Source organism: Squalius cephalus (assembly GCF_949319135.1).
Source record: "Squalius cephalus genome assembly, chromosome: 14".
NCBI lineage: Eukaryota > Metazoa > Chordata > Actinopteri > Cypriniformes > Leuciscidae > Squalius > Squalius cephalus.
In genome coordinates this window covers 16919281-16932216 of record NC_137135.1, presented here as the reverse complement: position 1 = coordinate 16932216, position 12936 = coordinate 16919281, and the positions used below count along the sequence as shown (strand labels likewise).

Sequence of the window (12936 nt, the reverse complement as noted above, 5' to 3'; positions counted from 1 at the left end):
ATTGAGGTGGGAGGGTGTTTTCCTTTTTGGTACAATAATGCTTGTTTATTGTCAGGATTATTGGGTTTTGTATGCTAAATGTTGATATCTCATATGAATATTCCCCAGATGGTTGTTATCTCTAGTGAACCTTTAGTGTGCGATATACATACTAAAAAATCTATTATTCTGACAATCAACAAGCCTAAATTTAAATGCATCTGTACATTACAAAATAAGTCAAAAGCAACAGTAATATAAACCGGCAAATAGTAAAACAATGAAACCGCATAATTTATTCATGCCAGAGTGCATGCTGGGAACATCGCCAGCTTGTACTCTAGACATTATACTAGTTAATCTGTAAATATGCATGAGCTTACTGTAATGCAGACACAGATAATCATTGGGATTCTACAACCATCATAATCATTCAACTCCCATTCACTGTGAAAATATACAGGCGTTATTTAATTGTAATTCTACAATTACGACTGTGAAAATTACTGTAAAAGGTCAGCAACTTGCAGTCAGGACAAATGTTAGTGCTATTTATAGCTAATTTATAATTTCTCCTAGACAAGCTACTTTGTATGCCAGGTCCTACCATAGTGTAGTTGTGAGCGACATTCAAAAGATCCATGCATCCCTGTGCATCAGCAAACGAACGGATCCCCAGGCAGTTGGATGGGTGCAGTTGTTTCATCAGAAAGTTGCAGCAGACCTGAATAACTTGTGAGAGCTGGAGGAGGCAAGCAGCAGCTAAAAGACTTTCAATTGTCTCCTCTTTTAGCTCCAGGACTCCTGTAAATTTAGAGAAAATACTCAAATATGCAGGAAACTTTTCAGAATTAGTCTAGGAATAAAATGCTATGCTTAACTGGTGCAATATGTTAAACAGTTAGTTTGTGTTTGTAAAATAGTGTTTTGCCCACTGGCAACAACGAAAAAAATGGATCTGTTTGTGGATGCCACACTTCTGCTACTAGTGCACGTAATAAGTCCGCAAGTGGAATGTAGATACTCACCAGTATAAGCAAAATGAACCAGTGCTTTCAGCGCCTCAGGATCAACACCCTCCATTTTAATTTCCTCTTGTTTTGCCTCCCTCACATCATTTGTGAACATTGCAGCAAAGTAGTCTGAAACTGCACTCAGGACAAGTCTGCAAATAATTTGGCAAAATGTTTAAACATGCAACCGCATACTTCACGATGAACTCAAACAACCTCTCCAGAGTCGTCTTCGTAGAAAATTCCTCCCATACAAAAATATTTATCTCAGTGCTGTGTGAGCAGCTATTTTCACCAGGTTGTTTCATGCGGCTCTGGGATGATGTTGATTGAGCTTAGTGTCAAACTGGGACATGCAGTAGAGCTTTGGCTACAGAGATTTTTCCAACAGAATAGCATCAAAACACTCAGCAGCGGCCGAGAGATTTCTTTAAATAAACACTGTTTTAGAGTCCTTGAAGAAAGTTCAACACGCTCTGTAGTCTGAAATGGAGCATGCAGCACAGTTTTGACACTTCTTGGCGCTACTATTTGCATATCTGTCCTTAAAGGAACAGTGAACACAATTTGAAAATTCATTTTACCTTAATTTATGCTGTTGCAAACCCATGACTTTTTCAGAATTTTGATCAAGGTACTCATTGCAATTTTCCATGAAATTACAGTGAATTGGCCTCCATCTTTCAAGCTTCAAAAAGAATGCAGAAGCACCATAAAATGTCTTTGTGTGATATATTTCAAGTTTTCTGAAGCCATTCTGTATCTTTGTGTAAGATACAGATAAAAAAAAATATGTCCACTTTAGACATTCTAGTAACTATAAGTAACTACGTGTCGACTAAGTCTTATTAGAGTATTAATAGATTGTAGTAGACTATATTAAAGGAACCCAAAAATGAAAATGTAAAATTAATTTACTAACCCTCATGTCATTCCGAACACATAAGCCTTTCATTCATCTTCCACCATAACTCTCATACATTAAAAAGTATAAAAGCTCAGTAGTAGGCTACTTGTTTGATGCACAAGGACCAATGAGGCTTCATTTTTGTTCTGAAGAAGAATGGAAGACTTTTGGGTTTGGAACCACATGAGGGTGAGTAAATGATGACAGAATTTTCCTTTAGTGTGAATTCTTTTTTATTATATTTCCTTACACGAAGACTTCAGACATATGACTTCAGAAGACTATATATAGTACATGAATCATAATGAACAGTTTTATGGTGCTTGTGCAGCCTTCTTGAAACTTGAAAGCTCCAGTTCACATTTATTGCATAAAAAAACAAAAGAAAAAAAACAGGACAGCTCTGTAATGTTTTCATGTTTTTGGAGTCTGTTTAGGGGTGAACTATTCCTCTAAAGTTAACTAAGAGTTAAACGAAAGCTTTACTGATAGCATTTAGTTGTTTTAAGTAGCTGCACTAATAGTTTGATTTTGTCTAAGAAAGATGAATGTAAATTCAATCTCTTTTCAGTTGATTTCTAGAGAAGTATTGCACTGAATTTTAAGCAGCGTTCCCTTATGTCCGGTTCATCTGTCTGTTTTTCAGTGAAAATAGGACATTTGAAACGCCTTGATTCGGTGGAGACTCACCTGTGTGCAGGGATCTTGTGATCTCCAGCTATCAAAAGTACATCACACAGCTGCTTGTGCTGAAGATAGGTCTCCATCTTTCGAAAGGTCTGTTCCGCATGATTTGTGGCCTGGAAAAACTCATCTGAGCAGTTGGAGCTCATCCTAGAAAGACTATTCAAAGCCAACCTGTGGGAAAGAGGAAGATCGGAGTTGAGCTGAGACCGAGCGATGTGCACTTCTGTCAGTTTGATATGGCTATTTGATCTACGCGGGTGACAGGAAAAACTTAACTAACACCTGCACAAGCTGCTGTGTCCACCTGTGACTTCATCTTTTATTTTCCCCTCAATTGAACCGTCAGTTCTGAGGTTCCACAGAGTTACACTGACTGACAGGTCATGTTGGAGAAAATGTGTTTGGATTGCGGTAAAGCATGAGTCACGGACATGTGCATTTCAGTGTTTATAGAACACTCTTCCAACTCTAATAGCTGTTTAATAGCTGTTTAGATCAAAGAGAAAAATGACATTTCTGTCATCATTTACTTACATCATATCATTACTAACCTGTATGACTTCCTTTCTTTGGTCCATACAAAATGAATGTTTGTTTTTGACCCCTTAAACTTTTCTTTCTTGTGTTCCACAGAAAAGTAAAAAAATCTAACAGGGTCTAAATCTAACAATTTTAACATTGAGCTAATTTTTTTGTAAATTTGGAGTGCTGTCAGTACAGAGAACAACGACAAAAATCGGTGTTGCCTACACCGTGTTATCCTCTTTTTAACATTTGCACCCTGTTGACTTCAATGGGGCAAGTTTTAAACCTGCTTTTAGCCTCTTAACATCCTTGATGTGTCATTACAAGTGCCCAGCCATGTGAGTGATTCCTTCAGAGTGAACACGGGTGAATCTGACTGCAGTAGATGTGAAAGATATTAATAAAAGTGATGTTAATTCAGCCAGCGCACATACCTGTATTTTCTTCCTGTTTTCGGTCGAAGTCCACAGTAATCGATTGTCGAGTTCACGCGCGTGATCATAGGTAACTAAACGCCTGAAGAGGGAACGAGCGTTGCGTCGAGAATGACGCTATGGGGAACGCTTTGCGTGATGACGTCTTGAAGCACATGTAAAATCAGTCCAATGGTGTGGCGGAACGTCAGAGGCGGGTGACGTCACGTACCAGGAAACTATAAAAGCCGGCCCGAAACAGAAAACGAAAGCTTCGTAAAAGTCTGAAGTCGAGCTGACAGGCATGAAGGAGATATGGCAAGGCGACGCAACGCTCGTTCCCTCTTCAGGGAACCGAGGTTACAGTCGTAACCGAGGCGTTCCCTTTCAAGGGAACTCCCGTTGCGTAGAGAATGACGCTATGGGGAACGTCTATACCAACGCCTCCATAGCTACGAATGTCTGTCCTGTGTGTAATCTGGAGAGCAGCACTAGGAAGACAAAACATGAGACCCTGGAGCAGAGTCTAGATCCAGAGAGTAAAACCTGACGAAAGTGTGCGGTGAGGACCAGCCTGCCGCATCACAGACGTCCTGTAATGAAACTCCTGAAATAAGGGCCTTAGAGGCCGCCATACTCCTCTTCGAGTGCGACCGGACAGCCAAAGGAGAAGGCTGCCCAGCCGCCTCATAAGCAAGTGAGATAGCCTCGACCACCCACTTGCTCATCCTTTGCTTAGACACTGGACCTCCTTTGTTAGGGGACCCAAAGCACACAAATAATTGATCACTTTTACGCCACAGGGCAGCTCTGTGGACATAAGCGTCTAACGCCCTCACAGGGCAAAGCAAATTATTAGCCTCCTGGTCAGCATTTTGAAAGGGAGGAGGACAGAAGGCCTGCAGAACAATAGGTCTGACCACATTAGTGGGGACCTTGGGGATATAACCCGGTCTCGGGTGAAGAAAAGCTTTAACCATACCCGGAGCAAACTCTAAGCATGACGGAGCAACTGACAATGCTTGAAGATCCCCTATTCTCTTGAGAGAAGAAATAGCCAGAAGGAAAAGAGCTTTCAGAGTTAGAAACTTCTCAGGAACCTCCTCAATGGGCTCAAAGGGGGCCAGGGACAAGCCTTGTAATGCAATGGACAAGTCCCAAGGTGGCACCCTAGAGCGAACTGCAGGCCTCAGCCTCCAAGTGCCACGAAGGAAACGAGATACCAGAGGGTCCTTCCCCACAGACATTCCACCCAAAGGAATGTGGTAAGCACCTATGGCCGCCACATAAACCTTTAAAGTGGACGGGGTCAGACCTGCCGTGAACCGGTCTTGCAGGAACTCCAGCACTGTACCAATTGGGCAGTTAACTGGGTCCAACCGACGGTCACTACACCAAGAAGTGAAGACTCTCCACTTCAGGGCATAAAGTTTCCTCGTGGAGGGAGCTCTGGACTGAAGAATGGTCTCCACAACCTCAGTTGAGAGACCTGACTCTATGAGCTGGGCCCCCTCAGAGGCCAAGCCCACAGGTTCCACAGTTCTGGGCGGGGGTGAAATATTGAGCCCCCTGCTTGGGACAGAAGGTCTCTCCTGACGGGTAACTCCAGAGGATGCCCGTCGAGGAGGGACACCAGATCGGGAAACCATACTCTGCCCGGCCAGCGCGGGGCTATAAGAAGCAGGCAAACCCGGTCCCTGCGAACTCTCTCCAGAACTCCCGGGAGCAGAGCCACTGGGGGAAAGGCGTACAGACGTAGCCTCGGCCACGTCTGAACCATAGCATCCAGTCCCAGAGGAGCTGGATGCATGAGGGAGAACCAAAGTGGACAGTGAGACGTCTCTCGAGACGCAAACAGATCCACTTGTGCTTGGCCGAACTCCCTCCATATCAGCTCCACCACCTCGGGGTGGAGCCTCCATTCCCCGGGCCTCGGCCCCTGCCTCGACAGAGTGTCTGCTCCTATATTCTGGACCCCGGGGATGTAAGCTGCCCTGAGTGACAGTAACTTCCCCTGGGACCACAAGAGGATATGGCGTGCCAAGTTGGATAACGGGCGCGAGCGCAAACCCCCTTGGTGGTTGATATAGGCGACTACCGACGTGTTGTCCGTATGTACTAGCACATGGTGTCCCCTGAGATCTGTGATAAAGCTCCTCAGAGCCCGGAAGACAGCTAACATCTCTAGGCGATTGATATGCCAGGAACGATGATGGTCTTCCCACAGACCTTGAGATGAGCGACCCTCGAGGATCGCTCCCCAACCCGTGAGGGAAGCATCCGTCGTTAGCAGTTTGCGACGACAAGGAGCTCCCAACACTGGGCCCTGGGACAGGAACCAAGGTTTCTTCCACATAACCAGGGCACGTAAGCATCGCCGCGTGACCCTGATTGTGCGAAATGGGTTGCCCCTCGGGGAAAACCCCCTGGTCCTGAGCCACCACTGCAGGGGCCTCATGTGCAGCAGTCCAAAAGGTATCATGTTGGAAGCTGCTGCCATGAGACCCAACAGTCTCTGGAACTGTTTGACAGTGAGTAGCTGGCCTAGCTTTACACTTTTCACAGCTGCAAGGATGGACTCTATACGTGGCGGTGACAGGCGCGCCTGCATCGACACTGAATCCCAAACCACGCCTAAGAAAGTGGTCCTCTGGAGTGGAGAAAGCACACTCTTCTTGGCGTTCAGCCGTAACCCCAACTCTTTCATATGGGCGAGAACAACATCTCGATGTTGAACCGCCATCTGATGCGACTGAGCTAAAATCAACCAATCGTCGATGTAGTTCATGATGCGAATACCCTGGAGGCGCAGGGGCGCCAGAGCTGCATCCACGCATTTGGTGAAAGTGCGGGGTGATAAAGCCAGGCCGAATGGAAGAACTCGATATTGGTATGCTTTGCCCCCGAAAGCAAACCTCAGGAACTTCCAATGACACGGACGGATGGAAATATGGAAATATGCGTCCTTGAGGTCTATCGTGACAAACCAGTCCTCGGACCTGATCTGTGGCACGATCTGTCTCAATGTTAACATTTTGAACTTGAGCTGCATGACTGACTCGTTCAGAACTCGAAGATCTAAAATGGGACGCAATCCCCCGTCCTTTTTCGGAACTATGAAATACCGGCTGTAAAACCCGGTTTCCCTGTTGGAGGGAGGTACATATTCTATGGCCCCTTTCTCTAACAGAGTGTTTACTTCCTGTTCCATAACCAGAACCTGCTCGGGGCCCACCACTGTGGGCAGGACCCCCATAAACCGAGGTGGGCGTTTTTTTAATTGAATCTGATACCCTTTTTCCACGGTCTGCAGGACCCAACGAGAAACATTTGACAGTAGCTTCCACGCTGTCAAAGATTCTACTAGAGGTACCAGCCTCTCGAGACTGGTTTCTGGATTTTGTTGTTGTTGAGTAGTCAATTCGTCGCCCTGTAACGGCGCACCGGCAGGGAACGACCGAACAGACTGCTCTAACACCCTCCTCAGAGGGGGCGGGCATCCCGAGGCCACTACGTTTCCGGGTGGTCCTTGAGATATGTGCTCGCCGGAGACCGCTGCGCCCTGTAACACCGGAGGCGGCAGGGTTGGCAGAACGGTCCCCTGAGGGTACCGAAGAGAGACGGGCACCGTAAAAAGAGGTGTTAACCGCTCTGCTTCGGGGGGGACTACCCTCATTTGTCCTGAGCCCTCGGACGTCAGGACTTTTTCCCAGCAGCCTTCTTGGCGGTAATGACGGTCCGCAGATCCGTCCTACCCCTCGAAGACTGCTGGGTTTGAGCGCGCCCTCCGTGTCCCCGTGATTTTTGTGGGGGAGCACGGGAGGACACACTCTGTTTTTGAGTGGCACGATGTTCAGCGCTCTTTTTAGAGGAGTGAGGCTGCTCCCGCTCAGCAGCCTCAAAGAATGAACGGCGGGGGAGAAGTTTTTGAAGCGCAACTGCCTGTTTAGAAGCTTCTTGTGATTTAGCAACCGCACTGTTAACAGCATCGCCAAACAGACCAACAGTGGAGACCGGAGCATCTAAGAGAACATGCTTTTCTTTATCTTTTATGTCACTCAGATTGAGCCACAGATGCCTCTCAGTGGCCACCAGGGCTGCCATAGACCGCCCGATTGATTTAGCGGTCTCCTTGGTGGCCCTGAGAGACAGATCTGTGGCTCTGCGTAGTTCAGCCACCGTGTCCGGACCAATTCCCCCGCCCTCCTCTAAATCCCCCAATAATTCAGCTTGATAAGCCTGCATGATGGACATCGTATGCAGACACGCTGCGGCTTGACCAGCGGCTGCATATGATTTATGAACCAGTGATGAAGTAAATTTTACTGGTTTAGAGGGAAGTGAGGGAGCCTTCAAGGAAGATGCCGTTGCTGGAGAGAGATAGCTCGCAAGCGTCTCTTCCACCTTCGGCATCTCCCCATAACCATACTCTTTATAATTATGAATGGAAGAGTAGTGTGATGTCTGTGGTGTGTCGGGGAAAAACGGAAGGCTTCTGCGCTGAGGCTGTGCACGAGATGGCAGGAAGCGTTCGTCGAGCTTACTTTTAGAACGAACGTCCTGCCTATCCTCTGGCCACTCAATAGAAAGTCTGTCAACTGCTCTAGTGATTACATCGAGCAGTTCCTCAAACGCGTGAGACTGAGGTGGCGAATCCTCAGACTCAACTTCAACACTCACAACATCCAACTCCTCAGAGCTGGATAGTTGCAGTACTGGTGCCTCCATCGGGGGGGAAGAAACCGCAACGCGTGCTTCCACACCCTGATGAGAGGCACTGGATCTGTCAGAAAGAGGCTGAGATAAGGCAGAGCCCGTCTCAACATCCACTGACAGATCCATTTGCGAACCCCAGGTCTGAGATCCGAGCCCTGGGGAACGTGGTCGGGATTGAACCGAGCCAAACGGGATCGGAGCGTACGCAATGGAAGCGCACAGCAATGCACACAGTCACCACCCTCGAGTGCTGACTGGGCATGCTCCTCTCCCAAACAAACAACACAAAGAGTGTGTGTGTCACCTCCCGTTAAATAACGCGGGCAGGGATGGACACACACTCTATACTGCTGCTTGCTCGCCATATCTGAATAAATATATATATATATAGACAGACAACACCAAATAACAAGGACAGATTTCAACACAGAGCGCAACTGAAGACTCAGAAAGCTTTCGTTTTCTGTTTCGGGCCGGCTTTTATAGTTTCCTGGTACGTGACGTCACCCGCCTCTGACGTTCCGCCACACCATTGGACTGATTTTACATGTGCTTCAAGACGTCATCACGCAAAGCGTTCCCCATAGCGTCATTCTCGACGCAACGGGAGTTCCCTTGAAAGGGAACCTATGCGCGTGAACTCGACAATCGATTACTGTGGACTTCGACCGAAAACATGGAAGAAAATACAGGTATGTGCGCTGGCTGAATTAACATCACTTTTATTAATATCTTTCACATCTACTGCAGTCAGATTCACCGCGTGTTGACTCTGAAGGAATCACTCACATGACCTGTGCACTTGTAATGACACATCAAGGATGTTAAGAGGCTAAAAGCAGGTTTAAAACTTGCCCCATTGAAGTCAACAGGGTGCAAATGTTAAAAAGAGGATAACACGGTGTAGGCAACACCGATTTTTGACGTTGTTCTCTGTACTGACAGCACTCCAAATTTACAAAAAAAAATAGCTCAATGTTAAAATTGACCGGAGTTCTCCTTTAACATATCATCTGGGTGAACATATTCCTGAAATGTGTTATTTGGACATGCAGATTTAGGGGTTATTTGACTCTTACAGCAGAGCTTCAGTTAGTGAACCCATGACATACCTAACAGGCAAGGTCTTTGAATATAAATTTGTAATATTACTTGGTAATAAGTATGTCATGAACAATTTTGTGCCATTTTCCATCCATTTTCTCTGCAGCACACATGCTGTTAATGTCATAATAAAAGAAACACATGTATAGCTTTTTCAAAGAATGATAGCAATGGCCGATTTTACCTTCATAATATTAGACTATTTGATGGCTTTATCAATTTTTTGGAGTTTGCACCCACAAAAACAAGCTCCGCCAATGACTGTCATCATGTTGGTTGATGCAGTTTTTGTATGTGTGAATTATACACTGTGCGGAAGTCATAACAATACTCTTTTTTCTTCCAATTGGACATTAGTGATTCTATGTATATCTTCCTTCACACTTGTCAGAGCTAAAATTGAAACCATTAGAGCTAAACTCCGTAAATAAGTGGATTGAAAGCCAGAGTTTTCCAAAGGGGCAGATTACCATTTGCACAAACTTCACTGTTTTTATTTATTCTTTTGGATGCACGGGACTTTGCGGGGATCTGGTCTCTTCATAGAGCCTTGATAATGTAAATTCTGAGCTGCTCTCTCTGCAGACCGGTAGATTACAAGCCATTGTGCTGCATCTGAATAATCCCTCTGACTCACAGCAAACAATCTAAAGCCTTTATTTTGCTGTCCTTCACGGAACAAATCCGTGGCTGACATTTAACCAGTCCACAACACTGTTCAAAAAAGTCTAGCTGCCGTAGGGACGCACAGTATGCATTTTAATTACTTTTCTGTAATTAAATGCCATAAAAAAAAGGCATTTTCAAAAACTCTGCAATTATGGATTGCTTTGTATGACTGGTTATATTAACTGCAGTCAACCGAGATTTGCATAACAAAAGCAAAGTATTCATTGTGATATTTTTAATAACTGCACGTCCTGTTGTCCATTTCATCTTTAACAAGAGTTGCAAAACCATAAAGTTGGGAATGAATATTAAGCACCTGATAAAACGTTATGATCTCGTAAAAGTTTTAATTACAAAGTAAATCCCAGTGAAAGCTGCGCTCACTGGATCAGTGGTTTTGTGAACTGTGACTCCGTCCTTAGAGGTGTAAAGCATGAAGCAGAATTTCACCCTTGTGTCCTCGACTTTGAAGGCAGACCTGCTCCATCATATGAGCTAGTTTTTAAACATACTGCCGTATAAATCACATTAATTCACTATTCTCACTTTATAGCAGAATACCTGTGATGAGTAGTCAGTTGGCCCATTTAAAAAGATGGAGCTGGCTTGACATGAGTTGGCTTGATGAGCAAGGTGACTCTCATACGGAATACATTATCTTTATCTCTCTGGTCAGCTGTCAGGGGTAGGTGATCACACTGATATTTACAAGCGGAGGGGGGTTGACTTCTAAACATTCAAAATTGTCCTGGGGTTTCTCTGATCTAATGCAACATGCAAAGCCAAACTCATGCTGTCTGGCTGACGGATCATATCAAATATTATTTCACATATACTTAGGCTATTGTAGAGCATCCAAAAAGTGGGTTTGCTTAAAATATTGTACGTTTGCATGCTTCCCTTTTATTATGTTTTGAGATAATGGTACCTTAGTTGAACAGACCACAGGATAAACAGTTTAAGTGTTCAGATGAAATATGTGTCGTGCTTCGGTTATTGGTTTTAAAGCCAGTAGCTGCTGATGTTGCATAAGACAATCAAGTGTTAAAGAAGACATTAAATGTACATCACATTCTTTGCATTATGCCAACATGTTTTTATTAATTAAACGGGACACGTTTGCAGCTGCACGACATTAAAACTTTAACAATAGCGTGTTTATATTGTGTAGACAGCAAAGGCTACCAGTCCCAGACTCCTTCTGGTCATTATAGGGTTGTTTTTTATGCTAAATAGATGGGTAATTTATCTCCATGACATTATAACGACATTTTGGCACAGAGCTGGGTGTACTGAATAAGAAATAAGCCAACATAAGAGGGGCTGTAAAAACCTAGATGCATTACTTTTGCTCAAAGGAAATGCTGAGAGGACTTTTATGTCTACCAATATCGGAGAACCAAATTGCTTCTGTATCACTTTCTGAAAGGTTGTAAATTTACTGAAAATGTTTTCTTTCTGCTTGTGAAATTGGCTTTTTATATAAAGGGTCTTTAAGAGCCACAATGCATCTGAAAAATGATGTATAGCAAACAAAACCACATTTTTGTAACCCTTAAATAATATCGGAGTTTCATGCATATTATATTATGTATTAATCTTACATTGTAATTGCTTTTGAAAAGATTTATCGTTGCTTGTTTCTATATGTTTATCTTTTAATGTTTTTTCTGTGTTAATAATACACTGGTCTTCGAGTACTACTTGCTGTAAAATTTAAATCATTATGCACTATAAACAGGAAGAATGAACAGCTCAGTAGTTTAACTGCTAGTGTATATGAAATATTGCATACTATGTATTCAGAGGGCATTTATAGGAATCTCTTGTGGTGTATTACATAACCCATCATATCTCCATATCAGTACAGCATCTGAGCAGTTATTGAACTTGAACTGTATCACTCCATTCAACCAGATCAATAACAAGTGGGAAGTTGTTACAGTTACCTGAGCGTTTCTTGACAAGTGCCTGCCAACAGGCTCTTCAAACGCTATTTCAAGAGCCTAACACAGAGTGGAGCACCACAAAGTGATTTTACATCATCCCCTTCTTTCAAAAACAGATCCTTATCATCAGTAGTATCATCTGCCTTGAATATTTTATTCTTTAAAAACTGTGATTTGTTAAAGTGCACTAGCTCTGCATATCTGATAAGTGTTTTGATCAATACTCTCAACAAAAACTGCACACAAATATTTATAATCATGCTTTCACAATTTTAGTGGTGCAGCTCAGAGTCGTTGTCAATCAAATGAGAATTTTGCTAGGAGGTAGTTTTGAAGGATTTTTCAAGGATCTTATGAAATATGTGTCAGCATCTCTGCCCACGTGTGTTCTGCGCATGTATTCGGTTGACCTTTCAAGAAATAGCTGCTAGTGGTTGCAAACATACTGAAGCAGCCCTAAGCGATTTTAAGTGGCAGGATCTTATTCCTCATAGAGCAGCGTGTCAGTGTCTCTTTCCTGGTTTCTGAAGCCTGCTTTGTTATTCAGTGATGCACAGTGCAAACATTATGTTGAAGCTGCACAACAGTGCTTTCCTGCTTAAAAAAGAATAACTGAACCAGTTCTGTGTGTCTGTGGGGTTTTCATCCATATTGCAATTTGCCTCTCTTTTCCAAAATGTCATTGAACAAGATGTTTCATTGTTAATGTAAACAATGAAATTGACAAATTCAGCTTCTGAATCTTCTCTCCATGTTCAACCCTTAGATGCATACCTCGGGTCTTTAGTGACCTGGGGCTTCATTCACTACCCTCCTCCTCATTCATTTTTTTAAGTTAGACTTCAAATTTCTTAGTGTTCCTCAATCTATTCATTAGAATCAATATAGAAAATTATAAAAAAAATGCCTGTTTTTCCATTATTTTTTTGTAAAAATTGTATAGGGTCTCTAAAGACCCCAGGTGTGTAACAGTG

At 43.7% G+C, this 12936-nt stretch overlaps 1 protein-coding gene across 1 annotated transcript in view; it reads right to left on the bottom strand.

Annotated features, from left to right (window-relative positions):
- The window catches only part of klhl4 (kelch-like family member 4), a 44139-nt gene that overhangs the window by 19700 nt on the left and 11503 nt on the right, over positions 1–12936 (bottom strand). Inside the window, exons 3-5 of the mRNA XM_079892530.1 lie at positions 2590–2757; positions 1008–1144; positions 587–783 (exon numbers count right to left, since the gene is read on the bottom strand). Coding sequence (XP_079748656.1) covers positions 587–783; positions 1008–1144; positions 2590–2757 — 502 coding nt within the window. The remainder of the gene's footprint in view (positions 1–586; positions 784–1007; positions 1145–2589; positions 2758–12936) is intronic.